Source organism: Numenius arquata, chromosome 1 (genome assembly GCF_964106895.1).
Source record: "Numenius arquata chromosome 1, bNumArq3.hap1.1, whole genome shotgun sequence".
NCBI lineage: Eukaryota > Metazoa > Chordata > Aves > Charadriiformes > Scolopacidae > Numenius > Numenius arquata.
In genome coordinates this window covers 3,158,902-3,183,474 of record NC_133576.1, presented here as the reverse complement: position 1 = coordinate 3,183,474, position 24,573 = coordinate 3,158,902, and the positions used below count along the sequence as shown (strand labels likewise).

Here is a 24,573-nt window from a genome sequence, read left to right as displayed (position 1 = left end):
TGCTTTTTCGTAGGTTATAGTATAGTGATGTGGAAACTGGCATGTCTTATGACTTAAAATTGTGTACTTAAAAAGAGCAAAGTGTGGCAATTTGAGTTGGCTTCATTTCATGATGGTGTTGAGGACAAGAAATTTTTCATCCTGCTTGCCTTCTCCCACTCTGTAAAAGGCAGATGACTTACAATGGTTAGTATCTTGAAAGGAATGATGCTTTTACTAGCTGATCTTGATGCCTCATAAAGTATCTTTGTGATTCCAGCAACACAGTTTGTAAATGACCATATTCACAAAATACAGAGCAATGCCTGGCTAATTGTGCTTAATGTCACTGCTGTTCTGGGACGCTGAATTTCAGCTGTCAGATGTGTTTATTAGAAGGACAGTTGAATATAATGGGACTGTTTTTCTGCTAGTGTAAGTCAGTGCAAACTTGCTGATTTCAGACCAGCTACTTCATCTTGACAAATAAGTTCTCACAGAGCTAAATGTGGAACCGACTTTTGAAAAACAGGAAAACAGAATGAGTAATAGCACCCTATAAAATAACCAAATGGTTTTTGTATTTAGGATATCTAAAAACTGTAGAGTTTTCAAACCATGCTAAATATAGCTCTTATAAATCTTCTCCTCTGTAAGGAAGGAGCAGAGATAGCAACTTAATTGCTTAATGTCTGCATTTACTTTCAATGTATTGCCAGTCCTGTGTTTAAATGGGTTTTTTTTTTCTTACATTATGGGAGGATACCTGTGCAGAAAATATTTGCAGCTAACTTGGAATAGATTCTGTCTTGTTGGAGTCAGGTTGTTTTAACAGTAGTCTGAATTTTCCCAGTGTTATCTTACACCTCACATCAAGTGTAGATGCAGTCAAAGACAGCTGGATCTAATTCTCCACTGTTGTGCGTCTTGTGGAGCTATCTACAAGATGTCCAAAGTGATGTAAATACTGATATGATCTAACAATGTTTCTGCAATGCCCTTTTCACCAACTGAAAAGGTGAAGTGAAGCATAAGAAAATGGAAAACAGTGCCCATGGTTGGCACTACGTAGTTATACCACGTAGGTATATTAATACAGCCATCTGAAAATAGGTGTCCACAGGTCATGCGTACGAAGTGCTATTTCTAATAAATCTGTAAGTCCATAGATCAAGCAGCTAGGCAAGGGGATATCTAGAGGGAAGAGCAATTATGAGAGGAAGGACAGGAGACTGTAAATATGACACAACAGTACAACATCTGGTCCTTCATGTTAATGAAAAAGGAAAAGCAGGAGACTGAACTACTGGCCAGTCCTTTAGAATAAAATCACCATGTCTATGCAGGGCAAAAGCATTCAACTGTACCACTATAATATATTTCAAAGGAACATGATTACTACATATTACTGAGGGGTTTAGTTTACATATAGATATCAATGATGTATTTCAGTAGCAGGCTACACCCACCTTTTTCACATGTTTCTGACTGATCAGAAACACTGAAACAGCAAAATCTGTTTGGCCAGTTAGAGTGTTACAGATTAATATTTAGACCTGGGTTTTGTTTCATTATATGCTTTGTACTCATGAATTATAGAATGACTTATTGTAAATTAAGAGAGATGATGTTCTTGGGGTTGATATCAGCAGATATGGGTTCAGCTCCAGTCTCTGGCAAGAACTTACCAGTGCCTTTTGGCAATCCATGTTGTATCTTTCTGTATTTTATTTGTAAAAAAAGTTATTATTGTTTCCATGCTTTGCTTGTGTTCTTTCTTTAAAATTGGGCCTGGGGCTGTTTCTTAGTGCTTATTTATAAAGGGGCCAGCATAATGGGATTCAAATATCAGTTGGGTCTCATAAGTAACACAAACATTTAAAATATTTTTTTGGTTTTTGTTTTTTTAAAGCTACTATGTTCCTTGAACAGTGGAAGCGTTTACAGATGAGATTGAATTACTTCTGGGATCTAACTGGACTGGAGGAAGAAGAAGTAAGTTTCCTCTCCCTGTGCTAATTTACTGTATAAATGATTCTATATCTGAAGATATGCACTGATATTTAGATTTCTCATGAGTGTTTTCCAGACCAATGAAGTTCATAGCTACATTTTTCTAAATTACTATAATTGATACAGTTTTGAGTACTGATGTATCATTAAAGAAATCATCACCTGTATCTTACTGATCAGCGCTCTAATTTTAATAATTGAAATTGAAAAGGTTTATAAGATAACAGCAGATCATTCTTTGCTGAGAATGCCCATATGCCATTGTACAGAGTGCAGTAACGGAATCATACAGAACAAACACTTTGCTAGATAGATGGTACTTCATTATGTAGCACAAAAATTCTCTGTGATGATGATTGTAACATGTCAGGGTAATATAAATAAAATTTGCATCCAGGCCTGTGCTTCATATATGATACCTGAACTTTAGGTACTCACCCACAAAGCTGTTGCAAACAACAAATGGGGTTGGTTTCTTGAGAACAATTTTTATGTGCTTTGCAATGAGCCCATGGGGCTTCTAGCTGGACCTGAGTTGTCTGAAAAGTGAGACATACTGTTTATTGGTATTTACAATGTCCCTAAATCTGTTTTTAGTTCTGTTCTTAAGCATTGTGTCACATGTCATGGCCTATGGTCTGTTTAAATTGCAGACACTCACCAGAGGATTAATTTCTAACTCTGACTGAAGAGGGTGCAGTTACTAGTTGCAAATATCATACTAACAACAGGTAGACTTTGTAGCTTCCATCACATATCCCTTTGCAATAGGTGCTGACGTGGCTCTAGAGCAAGGTCATATTCAGCGATTCAGAATTGCAGCAATTAGGTTCTCTTTTGTCTTTAATGGTGAGATGACTACCTGTATAGACCAATTCAGTGTGCTTTGCTCCCTTCACTGACTTTATAAAGTGTGGTCAGTTTCCTCAAAGGTGAGTTGTTGGCCTACCTTCGTTTGATTAGAGGATTCAAATCCATTTCTTCATGTTCCAGCACATTTTCTTCAACAACAGACCACATACAAACCTCCAGTCCCGCTACTTGACCTCAGCTCAAACAGGATGTAGAGTGAAAATAACCTCGATGAAAAGTAAACTGACATCATGAACTTCATGATGTAGCATGGTGACAATGTTATTCCATTTTTTATCTATTTCTCAGATAAGAAGCATTGGATAAAATGAAAACAATAACCCTGAGAACAGTCAGCAGACTCCAGTAGTCCCCTTCTTCCATCACTATCCCAAAATGCAGCCTTTAGCAATGTCATTACAGTAAGGGAGATATCCCAAGTTTTCCTTCACTGATGACTTGACTACAACCTCCCCTATTTTGCCTCATGTTTCTCAGCTTTTTCACTACTATTTATCTAGTTATGATGTAGGTGATGCTCACAGTATAACCCACTACTTGTGATTTTTAAGTTGTGTTGCTAACCAAGTGCATCACCACATCAGAAAATACTGCTTGTCCTATGTGGAATGTCATACTGCTCCCTGGGAGAACAACAAATTCTGAGGCTGGAGAAGAAACTCTTGGCTCTACAGCATACTTGATGAATCCATCAGATTTTACCGAATTTCAAGTTCATCACTTGCAGTGCAAAATACTAAGGTTTACCTCAATAGTTGCAAAATTCTGTGAAAGAATCTATTGATTTGTGAGGTCCTGTGATGAAGAGCCCTGTAGTGGTAAAAGTTTGTGGACAGGAACTCTGGGATCAGCAGGATTCCTTTGTTTATGACAAGTGAAGGAGTGCCAGACACATCTCAGCACAAGATGAAGAATTAGGAACGTAGAATCATAAAAATAAGGCCAGAATGGACCTTGAGGGGCAATCCCTTGTGCGTGATATGATCAACTCTACTTAAATCATTATAAAAAGATATTTGTCTAATTTGTTCTTAAATAAATCCAGCAGTGGAGATTTCCCTTCCTCCCTAGGAAATCTATTGTAGTACTTATCTATCATTTCTGCTAATATGCTTTTCCTAGTGTCTAACTTAAATCTCCTTGCTGAATGTTCATTTTTTTTCTTGGTCTTTATTTCAAAGATAAAGAGAAAAGATTACCTCCGTCTTCTTTTCAGCAAAATTCAACATAATATCGTATCTCTCTGTCACCCTTTTCTTTAAGATGAACTAGCCTCTGCTCTTTCAGTCTGTGTTCTTAAATAATTTTCTAGAAGTCTGGTTATTCTTGTTCCCTTCTGGACATTTTCTAGTTGATACAGCTCTTTCTTGAAGAATAATGCTCAAAATGGACATAGCTCTTGACCTAACATCTTAAGCAAAAAGCCGTGCACTGTCTCGTCTTCTGTCAGCACTTAGTACTTCAGCAAAAATGCAACAGTTTTTTTCACCTGTTATCCATTAGATTCATAAAGATGAAGATAAATGTGTCTGTAAGACAGATACTGGCACCATGATTCACTGGTGGTGAAGTCTTTACAAGTGTTGAAAACTATGTTGGAAACTGGAAAATTGTGTCTGATCAGGTTAGCTCAGAAGGAACTAGAAGTGAAATGCAAAAGGTCACTTAACAAAGCAAGAAGGAAAGGGACAAGGAAGAATTTTAGGTTTAACAGTTTTAAGACTGGATGGGTTTATGTTATTTATTATTAACAATTTTTTTAGAAGGGAAGTTACAGAACCAAATAGGGAGGAAACCAACCATAAAAGTTGAAAAGCTGAGAAGTACATTGTGAGAATTATATTGAAATAAATGCCTTCAGTGTAATTTTTGTGGACTATTGGCTACAAAATTTTCTTTCTTTAGAAGCACTTTCTTTAACCATACTGGGCCGAACCTTTTGCTTCAAAAGAGTCACGAGACATTAATTTAGTCCATTTACTTGTAAATATCATGGCAACAGCTATCTGAGAAAGCAGACTGCCTGAGGCTTGTATGCATATTTGCAGCTGGCAACTGTACAGGCTTAGAGGATTTGCATTTGTACATCTGAAATCCGCAACAATAATAGGTAACATTGGTTACTAGACTGTAAAATAGATAGTTGTGCTGAAAAACAATTGAGCAACTGACAACTAAATGGGAGAGGAAAAGAAAAGAAAGAAACCCGGACCAGAACCATGAAAACAAACAAAGTCTTGGAAATATCTTGAATAATCACTCAGCGTGTTATGCCGCAGATATGACTTTGTGTGACGCAATCAAACAGGTTGTGCATTTGTGGGGTTTTTTTTCCAGATTGTGTAATAAGGGATATAACTATCAATAAAGCAGGGGTGGAAGTGGGAGAATCCATACCCTCTTCTACTTCTGAAGGAGCTGGTGAAGAAGTACTGAGGGACTCTAATTAATGATTTAGGGAGTGGAAACAATTGGCCTCCCATGAATCTTCAGAAATTGTGTTTCTAGGACCCAGGATGTTACTGCTTTAGATTTTGTGATTGCACTAACCCTCTAGAAACAGGGACTACCTCTAGGCCTTTACTTCTTCCACTCATCCTTCCCAATTACCAAGGAGATCCAGGTGGGTAAGCAGGATTTGCCAAAGATGTGCTTCTTGCAGAACAGACAAGATACGGGATGAGTGCAGGGGATCTTGTACTGCAAGGGAGTGTGTGTTCTGAGGGACATGGGTATGAGGAGGTGGAGAGGGACCTTATCCTCGCCCAGAGTCTCACAAACCCTGTCTGCCTTTTTCAGGTCTCCCAAAGTCTCCCTCTCCCAGCTCTTTTATACAAAGGTCTCTTAGACACCACTGGGGTTTTTTTCAGCCGCATTTTCATTCCCCCCTGTCCTCCTCTGTTGCACCTAAAAAAATCAATTTTCCTATGCACTGAAGATGTCTTGGGCTGATTCAATGTTAGGTAAATTAGGCACGCTGACAACCTCTAAGATTAGCCTGCTATTGGTATTAACAAGGAGATCAGAATCTGGTCCTAGTTCACATGGTTGTTCCATGAACCTTAGCACCGCATCACTATGTAGTCTCTTGTGTGGAAAAGAACTTTCTTTTTAAGGAAATGAGCTTTTTCTTTTAAATTTAAAATGTGTTTTACATTTACTTGTGTGTATGAATGGAGGCTGCCATTTTTTTAACCCAAACTGCGTATGTAAATAATGTGGAACGGTGTTAAGAAACTCTTGTTTTAATGAACTAGAATAAATGGGCCTGAATGTCATTTATTCTTCTGTAAATCTTTTATTGCTAGGTCACTGTTATTTATTCTGGGATATTTTTTTTTTTTCTGTGTCATTGATACAGGAAGATTAATCAAGACTAAAATAAGAGAGAAGAAGTAGCTCTTCTGTCAGTCTGCACAAAGTACTAAACCCAGTGGAAGTTATTTCTAAAAACACTTTTGAACCTGGAAAAGGCTTTTAAAATTTAAGAACAGTACTTTGTGATGTTTTTTAATGTCAGCCAAAATTGCTAATTGTTTAAAATGAATGCAGAATTTCAAAACCCATCATATTTCAGCAGAATTGATTCCTGTTCTTTATTTTTGCTTTAAGCTTTTTAAATTTGTTTAATTTCCTTCATTTTCACATGCATATGGACCCTCCTGAGTAGTGCAACATTGCAAACTCGTGCCGATAAAAATTAACCCACATTACACCTATGTAAAATATGTGATTATGTGGTGTGAGACAACATTTTATTGATACAAATTTCAAATGACCTTGCTATATTCATTACTCTCCAAGAGCACATAAGTGTGTGGTTTTTTCTAGATTCATCCACACCTCTCTGGGTCAGAGCTATAGAAATAATTCTAACCAATGGAAAACATAAGCACTTTTTTTTTGATTCTGCATCTTGACTTCAAATCAGTAGAGCACCATTGACTTTTTAGATTTCATCTTCCCGCTTCCAACCTACTCTGCTACTTCTGCTGCAAGGTTAAATTTCTTCTAGGCAGTGTAGAAAGTGTTTGCCATTTTGTGTGTATGTTTGTGTGAAAAGTTTCTGATCTGCAGCTTGTCCATTAATAGTTCATTACATGATAATGAAATTCTCACTATCTCTGAATGTAAGCCTATCACAGCATTTTCAAATATGAGTGCATTAAGGTAAGACATCTTGAGCTGAGATTTGCAAAGGTGTCTGAAAGTTAGACATCCAGATTTGTTCAGCTGTTCCATAGTGACCAGCCTCCTTAGACCTAACAGAACAACTGCATCCAAAATGTAAATTCAGGAACCTGAACTATGTGACACAGCTTTGAGATGAAAATCAAAACACTTCCTCTCACTTTAATTTGGGATGTGATTGTCCCTTTTCTAAAATTCTGGTTTTTGTTTGCTGAGGTGATTATGCATGGATTTGTTTACCTCAGTTTACAAAATTAAAAGAGTAGGTTTTGTTTTGGTTTTGGTTTTTTTTTTTGGTTTGGTTTGGTTTTTGGGGTTTTTTTTTTTGTTTTTTTTTTTTGTTTTTTTTTTTTTAATGTATTGGCTGTGTTATTCTCTGAAGTCTTTGTTTGGAAGATCTAGACTCACATGAGTGAAGCTTCATAAAATGTCTCAGTAGTTCACTGATACCACTAGGTAGGGATCCCCTCCTTACTTTCATGCTACTAAGTCTATGGTCTCATCCATCGCCTGAACCTACTGACTAAACCTGTGGAGAAGTAATTCGAGAAAGAAAGTGGACAGTGCTTGTGGTGGAGGGGACCAATTAATTAGATACATTTTCACATAGTATAATCAGAGCATTGGGCAGGGGAAGAGAAGAATGTGTGGGTTAGGAAGACCTTTTTAGCAATGGTGAGCGGTTACATCAACTCATCTGTAGCATGCAACGTCAGTTACAGATTGCAGCTGCATAACAGCTTAAAAGAATCTAACTCCATACTATGCTGGTGCTACTGTCCCAGCCATGCAATCTTGTTCTTCCTCTTACATGCACGCTGGCAATCATGCAACTGTGTGGTGAACACTTCAGACAGCTGTGCAGCTGAAGGGTAGTCAGGAGTATGAGGGGTAGAAGTTTTTTTATCATGCATCTGCATGACTGGTGTCAGTGTAAGGACAGAAATGGAAATGTGTAGTTAGTGCGAGGTGAAATTAAGTCTAAGAGTATGGGAGCACATGGGAGGCAGGCTTACATTGGCTTACGCTGCTGTGAAACTCAAGTCATTAAACTGAAGTCTCAAGTATAAAAGCTTTTGACTACAAATTCAACATTCGTGTTTGTTTCAAATAAATTGTTTTCACGAACGTTCCTGGCTGTAAATCCATTCATTGGGATATTTATGGGAAACAATTAAAAGAGGCACTGGTACAGCTGAAACAAATTAATAAAGACTGAACAAATATTTATGGTCAAAGAGATTTTTAGTTAAGATTAGCTAAAGAATCTGTACTTCTCCACATTAGAGAGGAGTCAGTCTGCCAGGAGCTAATCTGGATTATGGTTCAACTTGAAAAGTTCACAAAGGTTTAGAAAGACAGTGGTTAGTCAGAATACACACCTTCTGAAACCAGATAATTCTGAATATTGTAAAGTATTTGTTAGCTTGCCTCTGATATATGCTCCTTCAGATGGTTTAGGAAGTGTACCTTAGAATGCTATATAGAGTTCCATTGCTTTTACCTAGTAAGCCAGGTTGCCTGTAAGCCACGGCTTCCAGGTGCACAGAGGCTGAAAGGAAGAAAACTACAGGGAAATGAAAATGCCAGAAATCACATAAATAGCCAGTGGCGAGAAAATACTCTGTCATAAACAAAAAGCTGATCTGATATTATCTGGAATACATTTTCCCACGTGGCAGAAAAAACTGGGATATTTGTGAGTCATCCTTATTAAAATGGGAGAGACTTTGAGATGTGGCTTGCTAGAAATATTGTTGCATTATATTCACTTGTCTATCTCTGGTATGGGAAAGTCAGGGAAGTTAATGACATTTGCAGTAGTTCTGCCCATGGAATTGATACAAGTACTATGTTGTAAGTTTGATTTAGCATTCAGCATTGACAGTTACTTGCCCACTCAATCATAGATCTAAAATCTATGACCTCTGACCAGCTGTAATAGGATGAATTTATGAAATGTTTGTCTCTTTCATGCATCAGTGATCTTCTCTTTTGAACTTCTTGCTAACTTTCTTTCTATCACTGTGGTGCATAATGTGTAACGCATAGCCTTGGAGAAATGATAGTTCAAGGCCCAGTGTCTCATGGTTTTCATCTTGCTTAGAAGAAAGATACCTTAACTTAGTTGGAGGAAACTGTTGATTTCTAACTTTGATAATTTGTAGGCTATTTTATCTTGAGACCATAATGTTGTGATTTGTGAAGCAGGTCTTCAGATCAAATTTAAAGGATTTTGCAGTGTTTATTGTATTTCTTTTGGTGAGAGCTACAAATCTGTAATCCATCCAAAGTACACTCAATCTTAAATATTGACAGCAAAAAACCTACATAAACACGTTCCCCTAAAGAGTGACTCCACAGCCAAGTGTTTCCACTGTTACACATTATCTGACAAAAAAAAAAAAAAAAAAAAAAAAAGAGAAGAGTGCCTGAGAGAGAAAAAAATCCATTCCTTAAGAATGTTTCTTTGGAGAAGGGGTTCTATGCTTATATATTGGCTAAAAAGAGGGTCCTAGTCTAGTAGACTATGACTACTCAATACTACCATAGGACAAATAAAAACAATAAATGTAACAGTGATATGCACAGATACTTTAAGTTTTCTGGACTCCAGATAATATTTTATCAAAGTTAGAGTAATAAGGTAAGCTGGAAGTTGTTCCACTGACAAGCTGGGTGATGCCCCATTTTAATGGGCTATCATCCAACTTTACAGCTGGGTTTCTTCTTTATGTTTGTCAGCTCATTTATTTCAGCACTGATTTATCATGCAGTAGAATAAATAATTTTAACAAAAATTTTCAATACCATAGTTCAAGGGTCTTCTGGCTTCACATAATTCTACTTACTGATGTAGGAGTGTTTAAATGGGTTGGATTTGAATTGAATGATTAACAAAAATAAATGATGTTATATGCTGCTGCAGTTACCCACAAAATTTGATATGTTGATATTGCAATGGCAGCATTTGGTTGCTTGGTCCTAGCTTAAGAACATTTAAAAATCTAAGGCCAAATTTCAAAATTTAGTTTTGCAGGTAATCCTCTGAAGCACTACTACTGTTCTTGCTCAAAGGGAGTAAACAAAGGCATTATATTTATATATTTCATATATATGAATATACTATGAAATGTATATGGATATATATTTATATATTTCAATAATATATCTCATGGGTTCTTTTGTTTTAACTGCTTTAGTTTTCTGTTGCTTTAGAATAGCTGAGCTTTGACAGCTGAGTTCCTATGTACTTGTACAGTGACTTTTGTCTTTTAACATCCCTAAACTTGTAATAATGTTAGATTACTTATTCAAGCTGTTGTTTTAATTTTACATAAATCAAATTTATTGTGTAAGTGATATGGACTAAAAAGGTTGTGAACGTCTACCAGTGATCCCTTCATACGTGCTGAGATATAAACATACTTTTCCTTGATTGAGCATCCCATTACTAGGTCAGTCTAAACAGATCATTGATGTGAATGGCAATCTCTTACTTAGACTTCCCCCTCCCACCTCCCCCAGCCCTGTGTCATCATCATAAGGGACAGATGGTTTTAGCCCCTGATTTGTAATAATTAACCTTCTTGCAGCAGAGAAAAGCTGGGGTCTCTGTTCTGTTCATTCTAAGTTTCCATCTTGATTTGTGGCAGTAGTGTGTCATTCCAGTTCTCATTTGTAGAAACCTTCCTTCCTACCGGTGTGCCCTGCTTTGCTGCTCTGCTTGTGTTCAGCATATTAGGATAAGGCTGTTCAGTGAATTTGCAGTGTTTCTCTGACTGTCTTTAAAGTGTAAAAAAAACGCAGAAGGTTGGCTTCGTTTTTACTGATAACTTCTTTGGTCTGTTGATCTGGGAGATTCAATCAGATCAATCAGATCTGTCCAGATGTGTTTGTCATTCATGCTTTGTCAAATTCCATTATCACTTTCTTCCTAAATCAAAGATAAATTAAGGAGAGATTAGTTCTCTTTATATATTTTTATCCAACTGGATCGTTACCTACACAGCCTTAATTTGCAATGTATAGTGGATACACATGTTGTATGTTTGAGGCAAATCCTGGAGACCATTCTCAGGGAAAATTCCCACTGACGTCAATGTGAGTTTTGTCTGAGTAAAAATTTCATGATTTGGCTCTTTGTTTTCAGGATGGGAATTATCGTTTTCTACTCTGAGCACTCATTTGGCCTCAAAGTACCTTGGCTCACATGGTTTTCAATAAGTGTCTGGCAGCTGTACTGGCAAACTTCCAGCATCGTGGGATTCATATTTATCCCTACATGGACATTTGGCCTTCTTCAAGTCATCACAACTATTTCTAGCTTATTGTCCTAAGTGTAGAACTCTTCCCATTTTCAGACAAAGAATTGATTCTGAATCACACTCTTTTTACAGCAGAGTGGAATCATTCCTTCACATCCATGTATATATGATCAGGATCAAGTATCTCTAAGTTTGTATTGTAAAGAAATATTTCATGCAATATACTCATAAAAAGAATATATATACACATGCATTCCAGGAGGCGCTGTGGTCTGTTCAGTCAAGGGTAAAATGACTTGGCAGCTTCAGTGAAGACAGATCAACTAATTTTCCAATCCAGATGTAGGTGTATGAAATGCAGTTAAAAGGACATTGAAGTGTCTTAATAGGAGAACTAAAAATAACTTGACCAAATTTGAACAGAATATGCTCTCAAAACAAAACTGTCAATAGCAAAACAGTAAGTTACCGTACAATGTTTTGCTTGGCATTTTATTTTCTCACCTTGTTTCCTTTCAAGCCAGTTTTCAAAAGTTTCTCTGACCTCTGGCAGCTGCCCCTGGTGTCCCAGAATGCTTTGCTTAGCAGAAAATAAGAAAAAAGGAAGGAAGCCAATTCAGCTCTGCAGGTGCTCCCATAGTGTGATTAGGTCTCCTCAGTTTCTTACAGCTTCATTTATCTCATTTCCCTACTCTCATCGAGCTGTCTCCTCTCATGTAGCCATCCATGCCTGATGCCTTCACCCTTTCTTCATTTAAGTCTAAAGATGTTTGTTCCACGGGTCCTCTGAACCTTATCTAAGGAAGGTGATACAAATTAATGCAAATCAACAAGCTAGTGAGAACCAACAGAACATCAAGATACATGCATTGACCACAGCATCTGTGAACATTTACTGTTGTATCTTTATCTTTGTTTTCCCCATCCTTCTTTCCAGCATTTTTGCTGCTAATCAACTTTACCAATGTCAGAGGTTACCTGTGCTTCATTATTTCTTGGCATTCCACATACAATCATAGCACTTTGTAAGTAATAATACCAGTGACCCTTGTGACAAGAAGTGCTATAGTGATTCATGAGATTCATTCAGACACACAAATGAATTGCTCATAGAGTTTGAAAAGATACAGAAATACTCATTTAAGGCAGTTATTTAAATAATGGTGTACTTACATACCTGTTCAATGCATCGGCAAAATCTCATGAGCAGGAAAAACAATACATTGGGAGTCTCACTGTGTCTATATACTGGTGTGCAACAGAGAATGCACAAAACGGTGTCTGATGTAGTGAAAATGTTACAGATAACAGAAAATGGACTGCTCGTATCCCCGAGGAAGACTGCTGAAGTTCCATGCAACCCCTGTTCTATTAATGGGGTTTAATTAATTTTTTTAAAATTGGCTATCCGATTCATTAAGAAGTGTTAGTAAGTTGATTTTGTGACTGGGCTGATAAGCACATGTCCGTATATCCATATAAGGGTGGATGGTATGACCCATGCCTTAGGAACAGCCTTTTTGTGGGAGGCATCAAATCCAAATCCCAGGCTCTGAATGCATTCAGAACTTGGCAGGAATGAGGAGGTACATGGCATTTGTCTTTTTTATGAGATGCTTTCTTTAAAATCCTGGCAAGTTTGTGCTACTTAGCATAAATTAAGCATGCATTAAGAACATGCTTAATTTATGCTCTAATTTGGAAAAGAAAAATATAATTTGCAAGCAAACCTTGAAAGGTTATTGATAGGGGAAACTGGGACAGATCCAAGTCCAAACTTGGACTGCCCAAGAGAGGTGAGGCAGCCACAGCTCCACGCCCCGAGGTCCAACCTGTAGTGAGGCTAAGCATGTATTGCCAGTAGACATCAATACACAGAGCACTCGTATACACCACATATGTGCATATATACATGGCCAGCCACACAGATCACACAGAGAGACAGACACAGCAGGCACACAAACACAGACAGCACAACAGCCTCATCTTGCTCCTCTTCCTGGGTGAGCGGGATGGAGGTCTTCTGGTGAGAATGTATTGATGCACATATGCACAATCCGGATGCCCCCAGCAGCTGGGCTCCCTCTGCCCAGTAGCTGTCCCTGGGCCCTAGTTTCCCCACTTGGTAGCATCCAGAGGTACGAACCCACAACACTACAGCCTCTCTCCAATTTCTCACTTGCACCTACATCCTGCTTCCCCAGACCTGTCTGGGACTTCCGTAGTTCCCTAGAAGTCAACCCACCCTGGTCTTGACCGTGAATACACACACACAGACACACACAGTCTCTCTCTCTCTCTACAGTGGGTTGCACTCCTAAAGACCTCTAGACCTTGTGGTCCCTCTAGCAGTTGGCTGGGACTCCCCTGGTCCCTCTGATAGCCAACATGGTCTCACCCTTAGAGACGCACATCTCCCTGGCTTCCAGGCACTTCACCTTGACAGCTTGACAGCTACTCCTGCTTGATCTCTGCTAGTGTTTACATAGTCTCACACCAGCACTCGCTTCAGTTGGTGGTGGTCAGACCCCCATACAGACCAGCAAACTATTTACATGTAACTGGCACTTTATAACTCCTTATACCTGTGTTTTTCTATGGTTGTTCCTCTGCAAGTGACCTAGATTCCTCCCTTCTCCACCTTTGGTTCCTCCCTTAAGCATAACATGACATGCAATCCCTAAATGCTCTTTCCCTGCATCCCATAATGGATCACTCCTAGTCTGAAAAGTGCTGCGCTGTTGAATCATCTTGATGGCTGCTTGGATCATGTATGAGTGACGAGAACTTTTATTTTTTTTTCTTTTAATTATAATCATACATTTGGTTGTTCTTTTTTTTCCTTTTTCAGGAGCATCCCAGACCAGAGTATGAAACCAAACTGCTACAGAAAAAGCTGAAAAATAAAAACATCACAACAGAAAATGCAAATGAAGTAAGATGCAACTTACTCTTTTCACTCACATTGGATTTGTGTTTCATTATATTGTGATTATCTTTTTGTCTGTCTCTGATGGATAGTTTGCAAAAGGTACTTTTTGGTACCCTTAATCAGCCTTGTCGGTTGCTTGCTAGGGGTCTGGTGTTATGCAGCCCTGCAGTGCCATTGAAGGGCTTTGAGGTCACCACTTTGCTAGCAAAAGTAAAGCAATTTGCATAGGAATATAGTTGACAGGTGGTTCAGGGTCTAATCTGTAGAGTGATGAATGAGTAGTAAGATAATCATCACAAAAATTCTTATAACAATTACTTAGAATTTCAGTACTTTGTGGACAATAAATAATACAGCTTTTATTATAGAGATTTCATTAGCATAAGTAACATTGGCATCTTTAGTCATGTCACAGCTACACAGTTGTGAAATTTTGATAACATTTCCAATATAAATGGAAAAATAATAATTAGTATATAATTTTTAGACTGAAGTGTATTTAGGCTTTCTATGGTTATTTCAAACCTAAGAACAAGCACTTTTTTTCTCAATCCCCTTGTGTAAGATGCTGATTGAAGTCTATTTCCTAAGCATGCATAAGTCCCTGTAGACTTTGTCCATTAGGCTTGCTTAATCATCACTTATTTCCTGCGTGCCACATGCGCCAGCAAAGCCAAAGCGCTCCAAAACCATGTCCAGTTTCCAGGTAGGAGGAAACAGTTTAATTTGTTTTAAACATTGCGAACCGGTATCTGAAGTGGAGCATATTCTAGCTTTCAGGTTTGGTCCAGCAAATTTAGCCTTGCAGCTTATGAAAGAATTTAACCCTCCCTCTCTTCTGATGATCACCATCAAGATTGTAAACGGTTTCCAGTGATCTTTCATCTCCGTGAGACTGCCTTTCACTTGTTGGGCCCAACCGAACTCCACAGAAGACAATGGAAAGATTCTCAATTACTTTAATGGGCTTTGGATCTTGCCCAATATGAGCAGGGACTCTCACACAGCAATGTGGGGAGGTCTTCCCTTACACATTAAACAGTTCTCTAGGTCTTCCAAGTAAGGGATCAAAGACTGTAAAAGGCGGATAAAGCAGCTGCTGCTGTTCACTTTCTTCTGACTTAAAAGTAGGTGAAATCTGAAAACAAGTCAGAAATTTACGCTATAGAATATTAAACTTTTGTAGTTATAAGGCAGTGTTAGATGGTTATCTTCCTTAAATGAGACACAGAAATCACAGCATTATAAATGAGAAATTAAGGTAAAAGAAAACAATGAAAACTGCTAAGAGTGTAGGTGGAAAATGAGGAACAATGTAAAGACCCAACACTATTAAAATGGGAAGAACTCCTTTCAGACATCAAGAAGGGAAAGGCTTTCCTGGAATATTTTTTCTGCAATTACTTTTTCTGCCAATGTGAATGGAAAAATAGCACTCAGAAAGAAAATATCTGCTTCAACTTTTTGGGGTATCTGTGTGCAGACTTTATCCAATGTTCTTATAGGAGACAAAATCCTATTTTGGATATTGATGTAGGCATTTTGAACTGCAAAACTCCTGATTTTTAGTAATATTTAATTCTGAAGTAATTTTGGAAAAAAAAATATTTTAGTTAATTGAGTCATTTAAGCATTTTCTGGAAAAGTTTCCCAGAGTCATCTCAATCTCTTTTCTAAACATTATTTAAAAATAAACTACTTTGACATTTGCCATCAAACAGTTACTTGTAGGGAGAAAACAGTTATTCGTATGGCAGAACGTTTCATTTTGGGGTGATTAAGGTAAATTTCTAATAAATACATTCATCCTGCAACTTACTGACTACCATCTCTCCCCAGATTACTGAAATACATTCCAAACTTCTGAGTAGTTTTCCATCAGTCAACATTTTGCTTACTAATTCTGTTGCAATCACTCTTTTGATTTCCCTCAAATTCTTTCCAGCAAACAGCACATTAGTCTGGTTTTAAAAGATGTGTTGCTCGGTGGTTTGTACCTCAATGTCTTATGATATTATAATGGTAAGAAATGCTTGTGTGAGACCTACAGAAGAGGAAAAAGGCCAGTTCTTTGATTGAGCTGTTATGTTTAATGCAACTGTGGAAATGTACCATTATATTTTGCTTTGGAAAATCCTGAAAAGTTAGACATTAAAAGTGATGAGTATTTAAGACTGCAATAGTTTTTCTGCCTAATTTTTAGAGGTTTTAACCTTTTCTTTTTCCTCCTTCAGATGGCTGTATGTTTTACTCATTGCAAGACCTGCATGGCAGGTTAATATTAAGGCACAGGTTTCTGTGAGGTCTCTGGCTCAGTGCTTCTGTCTTGTTGGGTAGAAGCCAGGGTACGGGATTTTGAGTGCAGATCTAGTGTCTGGACAGGCATCAAAGTAGAGGTCTCTTTGTAGTTAAAGATTCAGTCCTCCTAATTTCTTGGTTTTGTATGAATACATAAATGCTTGTGAGGTCTCAGTCTCATCCTATCTTGGTTGACAGTCTAATGTCATGGCATAAGTCTCTGTGAAGCTCTCGCCTGAATATTTTTAGCTAACTAGTGTGATTTAAAGGCATATCTTTTGGGTGTAGCTGGTCAACAACTGTAGTGTGCTATGTTGTTATCAAAGGACAGGCTCTGGCACCACTGCCTAAAACTTCTCATTACTTATCTAATATGAAGTCAGAAGTCTCCAGTTCAGCAGCTGTGGCTTGTTGGGATAGAAATGATGCCAAAGCTGCAGTTATTGTGAGAATACTGATTTAGAGCTTACTTAAAGGCATATATTTCTATAAAATTACTGGCTTGTTTCCAGTATGTTAATTCCTCTGTTCCGGTGAGGATGTGACTAGTTTTATGGCAAGAAACTGAGCTTTTATGTGGAAGGCTCAGTGATCAGTGCAACTTTTTTCTTGCCTTACTCCAACAAGGAGTCCCTGTGAAGCTAATTGGGTTATTTCTGTAAGGGATAGAGATTTGGTTATGGGCTGGTTTTGTGATTGCAGAAGAAAAACAACACCACTTACATACGCTCTCAAATGATAACTTGGGAATACCTGTTAAGAGGAAAACTACTTCAACATACAGTTTCCCCTGCCCGCTGTTGAAGTCATTAACTTTAATGAGTGTGGAAGATGCCCAGCACCTGTCAGGGCCAGTAAACATATGAGTCACTCTACCCAGGCAACAAATTCCAAATCAGCTTGATGAGACTGGCAATAGAAAGTATTGCAGATCTAATGCATTACTTGCCCAATGGGTTTTGTCTTTTAGAATATAGCTTTCATACAAATACCACTTAGGGTATTTATGCTACTGTAATAAGAAAGAACAAAATTTAGCCTCCACCATCCTGTGTGGTTCAGGCTGTTTTAATAAATATTTTATTGGTTATTTAGAGAGTGGGAAAGAAACTGCGAGGGCTCAGTGAACTTCACAAAAGATTGGTGTGAAATTACGCTTACAATAACACCCTAAGGTTCTACTGTTTCAGAAGAGAATTCATTTAAAGCTAAAGGAGTTGAAACATTTACATGAAATGCCTCAGGTTAGGTAGCAAATGCATAAACTGACAGTCCTTATAAATTATGACATTCATTTTAAAAAATGGCAAGTTCTAAGGGACTGAGTTTCCAGAGAAACCTACAGTGATCTGGCTTATAATCAGCAGCACTATTTGATTCTTTGTGGTCACAAAAATAAAGGCTTGCAATGTAGAGCTTCTTGATTCATGTACATTAAAAGGTTTCTTTGTCCTTGCAACAGAGATGAAGACTTATGTGTGCATGCATGAATGCATACGTCTGATAATACATTCAGACAAATATGGGAGATACAATAGTTGGAATAAAGCAATTAATACTAATTTTTGTTGTTCTTGTTTAATATACTATAACATTGAAGATGTGAATAGAAATATTTAACAAATAGGATAAAGTTACTGTATCTGCAGAATGTTAGCTAAAAAAGGTGTTGGATATTTGTAATCTTCTGATAAGTGGTTCCTCTCTCTGTGCAGTAGTAATGTTCTCAATGGAAACACATGCAGGTCAGGAAATGAAAATTGGTCTTGTGCCTGAAAACATGCAGAGGGGGCTAAATCCAATTCTCACTGGAGCTGATGGAAAGAAAGCCTTCCAGTCGTTTCTGGGAGAGATGGATCAGGCCCTGACTCCTTTTTATTAAAAGTCCAGCTGATCTGGCAAACATGATGAAACATCACATATATTGTTATCTTTCCTATTTGACAGGAAACTGAGTAACTCATTCTACATATTTCTCAAGGAAAATTTTCTTTATAGAAAAAAAGGGCTTGTCTCTTGGCTCATATCCTTACTTGGAGCAAACCCTGAGAATAATACAATCTGACATTCTATCTTGCCTTTAATTCATTTTAAGTATGAAAGTGGCAGAATAAGTTATTTAAATTGTTAACTCGGCTAGTAACTGAAACAAAAGAAAGACATATTTATTTCCGAACCATTGTTTCAGTTAACAACTGAATTAAAGCAAGCTGGTTTGAAGAGGAAGAGACCTAGGATGGTACAGATAAATATAAAGTAGAATTGTACATTGCTGATGAGTATTTTACATATACATTTTAAAAATTTCAACACTGCAAAACATGAAGTAGTAATTCTTGCTACTAGTTGGTTCCTTACCCAGTTTTGCATAAGTAAATCTCCCACAAGGCTGAAGAAACACTTCAGATATTGGAGCCTACCTCTTTACAGAGCAAGTCCTTGATAAGATTAGGTAAGGAAAAAAAAAAACAAACCTCTTTTTTTTATATGTTAGCTGTAACTCTATAGAAGGAACAAAAATAATTTGCACAATCAGAACTGTAAAAGTTCCTTAATCACTAATATTGAAAAAATAATTTTTTAGCATTTATTGGACCTTATTAGTAATGTGATTAAAACAATTCAAACACCAATTTTGATCTAGTATTTCTTAAATTGGCCATTGTCTTTCCAGCCTCCTTCATTACTTTACTTTGACAAATAACTTCACTTTCCAAGCATACGGGATAGTAAGAGGAATATGTAATAACCGATTTTTTTTTCTTTTAAACTTATTTCTTGCATCATTAACTCTTGAAAATAAAAAATGGAGAATGACTTAACATGAATGAGAATACTTACGATGATAATCTTAGAGATCTCATTCCCTTTATTGTACAAATATTTGGTTAGTTAATTGGATCAAATCATATTTGAAGGGCAAATGTTATAATTCTAATTATTTTTATATTTATTTGGGTTCTGGGTTACACCAGTTTTATACCAGAGTATTTATAAGCAGAATTTTTCTCCAAAAGACTGTTGACATAGTGTTTCAGTGTGTTCTTATTTAGATGTATGTGTTCTTTGACTATAGGGTATATGATGTGTATTCAAACCCCTCCCCTATTGCTGTCTTGGACATAGTGTAAAAAATGCAGCTGAAAATGTCACACTTGCTCCATGTGTCTCTGAAAATCTGAGGTGGGATTTTCTCTCTTGTATCAAATAAATAAATCCAATGCATAGCCACAGTTCAGTGCTCTAGTATTTAAATTATATTACGGTCAGCCTTCAGAAAGAGGTAGCTCTTCCAATATTCTTGATATGAAGAAAGAAAATGCTTAGAAATAGAATAATTCAGGTTGGAAAGGCCTTCAGGATTTTATCTTGTCCAAACTCCTTCCTAAAAGAGCGTCAGCTATGATATCAAACGGGGTTGCTTGGGGTATTATCCAGTCGGGTCTTGAAAACCTCCAAGGATGGAAATGCTAAAACCTTTCTGGACACTTCCTGACTGCCCTCATGGTGTAAAAGCTTTTTATTATATCCAGACTGAACCTCTCTTGTTTCAACTTATTGTCTCTCATCCTACCAGCATGCACCACTGTGAAAAGCCTGTCTCCTTGACCTCCTGAAATAAGCTGAGCAAGCTATGTTCCTCAGCCTCTCTTCATGGGACAAATGCTCAGATGGCTAGACTCACATAAGTTGAGCAATTTATTTTTTCTACTGGAGGGCCCAAAACTGAACACAACATTTTAGATTGAGTCTGAGTGCTGAGAAGCGGGGGTAATCACTTCCCTTGATCCACTGGTTATGTACTGGTTAATGCAGCCCGGGGTGCTGTTGGCTTTTGCTGTCAGGGCACACTCCTGGCTCATGTTCAGCTTGCTGTCTACACAGACACCAAAGGACCTTTTCTGTGGAGTCTGTACTACTGCAAGGAGTTTTTAATTTCAAAGGCAAGCCCTTGCATTTTTCCCTGTTGAATTCCATGAGGTTTGTATAGACGCATTCCTTCAGCCTATCTAGGTGCCTTTGGGTGGCAGCCATGTACTTGAACATACTGACTGGTCTTTCCACAATCTGATGTCATCTGCAAACTTGATGAGAAAGCATTCTATCACCTCCTCCAGGTCCTTCTTTAAAGATGTTAAACAAGGAGTCCCAGCAGTACTCCAGCTGTTACAGGTCTCCAGGTAGAGTATGACTCATTAGCTAGTACACTCTGAGCTAGACCATCCCACTTGTATTTTGCTGAAGTCAGGGCAAATGACATTGAAAAGTCTCCTCTTGTCCACAGGTCTAGTCATTTTCTCACAGAAAACAATTGGGTTGTTGCAGCATGATTCATCTTTGGTAAATCCGTAATGACTGCTCATAATCACCTACTTCTTCTTTATGTGCTCAGAAATGGGTTTCAAAACCCCTTTCCAAGGACCAAAGAGAGGTTGTCTCCTTGACTATCCTTTTGTCCCTTCTTTGAAGATGGATATAAAATTGTTCTTTCTCCAGTTGTCAGGGCCCATCCCTGATCTCTGTCCTTCCAGGGATGATAGAGATCAACCTTTCAATAACATCAGCCTGCTTTCCTAGCTTCCATTCCTCTTCTCCAAAGTTATAAATGAAATCACTACTTATATTTTGTAAAGGAATATATCATAATCGTTTTGTCTAGACATCAAAATGGTATTTAGCTCAGAATACTGGATGTTTCTTTATTAAACTATTGGAGGCCGAACTGTGCAGATCAGAGAGAAGATTTTAACAAAAAGGTATCTAATGCTCATGAGACTCTTTCTGCCAAAATAAAAATTAGTGGTCTTTTTAAGAAGAGAGCTTTGAACTTAGAAACAAGAGAAGGCAGGGCTTCTGTTTGTTGGTCTTATTTGTGTTACTTATTAAGATTTTGGCTTAAGGAAGCATTCTTTCTAGGGCAGTACTACAGCTTGCATTGTTTAATCATGTCACTGGGACTTAAGCATATGATTAAAGTTAAGCACATTCCTCAGTGTCCAGAATATGGATACAACTAAGTGCTTTCTTGAATTGAGGCCTAAGCTTCTTATTGACAACATTAAAGATGATGCAGGTCTCTTTTCTATTAAACTTAACAGAAAGACTCATTCCTACAGGTTCTATTCATCAGTTCTTGAAACTAATGGGAGTTCCGCCTGAGTAAGTAATGAAGTATTAGTTCTTAAGTCCTCAGTTACTGCGGATGACTTACTAGCACATTGTACCCATTCAAAGACTGTAATAACAGGTTAGAGGGTTACGGCAGTCTTAGGTTGAAAAATAAATCTCCAGAAGTCCTCTGGGTTTTAATTTAATGCAGATACTTGAACTTAAGAAAAAGTAGAGTATTTTCCCTTTCCTGTCTGCTGGTGACAAAATCCTGTAGTTTGGAGCGTATTTTTTACCTTCTGTTGAGCATATTTATAGGGTAAATTTCATGCTATTAATCTCCAAGGTCAAAACAGAAGCCCAGATTTGGGACAAAATTTACACAAATTGGCTGTGGAAGCAACAGTCAGTTAAGCTAGTTGCCAAGAATTTTTTATTTGATGCATACTGCAATCCTGTCTGCAATTTTAAAGAAATAAACTGCATTTACGTTAAATTCCTCTGGGCATCCATCTCATGAAGATTGAGATTCCACATACTTCAGGCTTAAAGAGCTAAAGAAGTCAGTTGGGACTGCTCAACTTTTGCAGCTATTACTGCGCTTAATTGAAAAACACTTGCCTGCTCTTCTGCTGATTTGCTGATTTTCATGATTCACTTAATTTAGGGTAAGATGGCATTGTGTTTGGAAGCTCCTTCACACCATGGTATTTCATGTAATAGATAAACTTCAGTTCTTACCAAGTTATTCAAGTCAACTTTTTCTCCTATTGATGTCACCTGGGTGGTGTACAACTGAATTTAGTGAAAGCAGACTTTGATTATTAATACACGATGCCGGTTTTACTGCTTCTTTTTGTCTCTGTTGTTTATGTAGAGAAAATCTGAAACTTGTTTGGATGCATGGACTCATTTAACAGCTTCCAATGGCATACTCCAACTCTGGTGTCAGAGAATGATACATAGCTAATGATATAAATAAAGATGGAATATTACCTTTTTAAACAGTGAAAAGAAACCTTTAGTGCATCTCCTCTTCTGTTATAGAGTCTGCTGGAAGGTGGTGGAATGGTATTGTATGTGCCTTCAGCTATTTCTTTGTAGGTAAGCATAACTGGTCAAAATTCAACCCTCCACATGGTTTTTTTCTATTCTTAAAAGTTTCAGAACCAGAAAATCAAAGGAGGTTGTTACAAAGCTTTCACAGCTGTCTGATGCCAGACTGCAAGAACAGTTTTAAAATTTACTGCTGTCCTTGGCTCAATTGCCAAATTTAGCTAAAATCTTACAATTAAAATTGGTCTCGTTTAAAATGGCTGCCTTAGTGGCATGCCAGTCTGTGTAATCCCCTCCCTTCCAATCTCTTTCCCTCCCAAACAACAGTTCATCTTGATGGGTTTAAAATGTGATGGTTCTTTGAACCATGGTCTGGAATCTTTCCTGTCCCATAGACACCAGTTGCCATCTTTTCTTTGCATAACACATTACAGTGGCTTAGAGAAAGCATAGACAACTTAGTAGACCCAGAGTTGCACTCCATTTAGCTTCTTTTGGACCTGATTTTCCTGCTGTGTTCTTGATTTTCTTATTGATATCAATTGCCTGGAAAACAGGTCGGACCTCATTTCTTGAAACAACTTAAATACCATTTTGAAGGTGTTGATACTTGTCTCGTATTGAAAATACATCTTTAGAAGTTAACCTACTGTAATATTTGAAATTATGTAATATGTCAGACTGCTTTGTTTTACAAATGCTGTATGAAAAAATACAGCTTCAATTCTGTCTTCCTGTTGATGTATTACAAAAGCCTTCCTTTAGTCAGGTGACTATTTTTTCCTTTTTTTTCCCCAGAATTCTGGGTCCACCCAGTGAATTCAATTCTTGTATCTGTTTCCTCCTCTACTGTACTCACTGCTTGGTTTCAGCCCTTCCTTCCTTCCTTCCTTCCTTCCTTCCTTCCTTCCTTCCATCCTTTTCCTTGTTTCTGTTGCTCCTATCATGGCCTCTTCTAGTGTTATTCTCCTCCTTCCCTGGATTATTTTCTTCCACTCCACCTCCAAATACTTATCTTTATTTCTCCATCCTCATTTTGCATCTCTTAGTTTCACCACATTACCTATTTTCCGTCTGTCTATTTTTCCTTAGTAAGGACAGACAGTATAGCGAGGTACAGTGGCTATGTCAGCGAAGGAGGACGAGATCCCACTTTCACTTATGGCACAATCATTGCCCCAAGTCCACTATCCCAAAAGGTATACTACCTTATCAATCCCTCCCCATGATTGCTACCAAAGAGAAACTGTGATTTAATTTACTGTAAATTATTCTTTTAAATAATTTATTGTGTTTACTTATGCTTGTCTGAAGGATATCTTTCAAACACTATGCAAACCATCATTCTTTGTGTGGAAAGAGACTTTGTCTCTCTTGTCAAAGCTGACACTGAATAACAAGAAAATTAAGATTAATGTGATCTTCTTGGGCGTTATTTAAAGGGGAAAGATTTTCAAATCCAGACATGAGGAAGGAATGTTCTTAATTTGCAGACAGGGCAAACACTTAAAATGGTTTCAAAGAACTCTCCTTTCTGTAAACATTGAACATAAAGATATTATTGATTTTATCTTTGTTTTCACTGGATCCATTGTCAACTAACTGGTACATACAAAGTATGTACAAAGTGCGCTGTTTATAGAAGTATCCTTGCAAGACTGTGAGTCATAGTACAAGGCATTATGACGCAAAACAGCAAAACTCTAGATAACACACTGTTTCAGATATATTTTTTGAAATGGTCTGCTACTCTGGAACAATACTGACATCAAATACGCCATATCCAATAAATCAAAAGTAGTCTGTAAATAAAGTTTTTTACTGCAATAAGGTAATCTTTGAGAAATGAAGGAT

The 24,573-nt window shown here is 37.5% G+C and overlaps 1 protein-coding gene across 1 annotated transcript in view; it reads left to right on the top strand.

The window, feature by feature from the left end:
- ANO2 (anoctamin 2) overlaps nt 1–24,573 on the top strand; it is a 188,200-nt gene that overhangs the window by 80,230 nt on the left and 83,397 nt on the right. The window contains exons 13-14 of the mRNA XM_074160491.1: nt 1,892–1,974; nt 14,176–14,259. Of these exons, the coding sequence (XP_074016592.1) occupies nt 1,892–1,974; nt 14,176–14,259 (167 nt within the window). The remainder of the gene's footprint in view (nt 1–1,891; nt 1,975–14,175; nt 14,260–24,573) is intronic.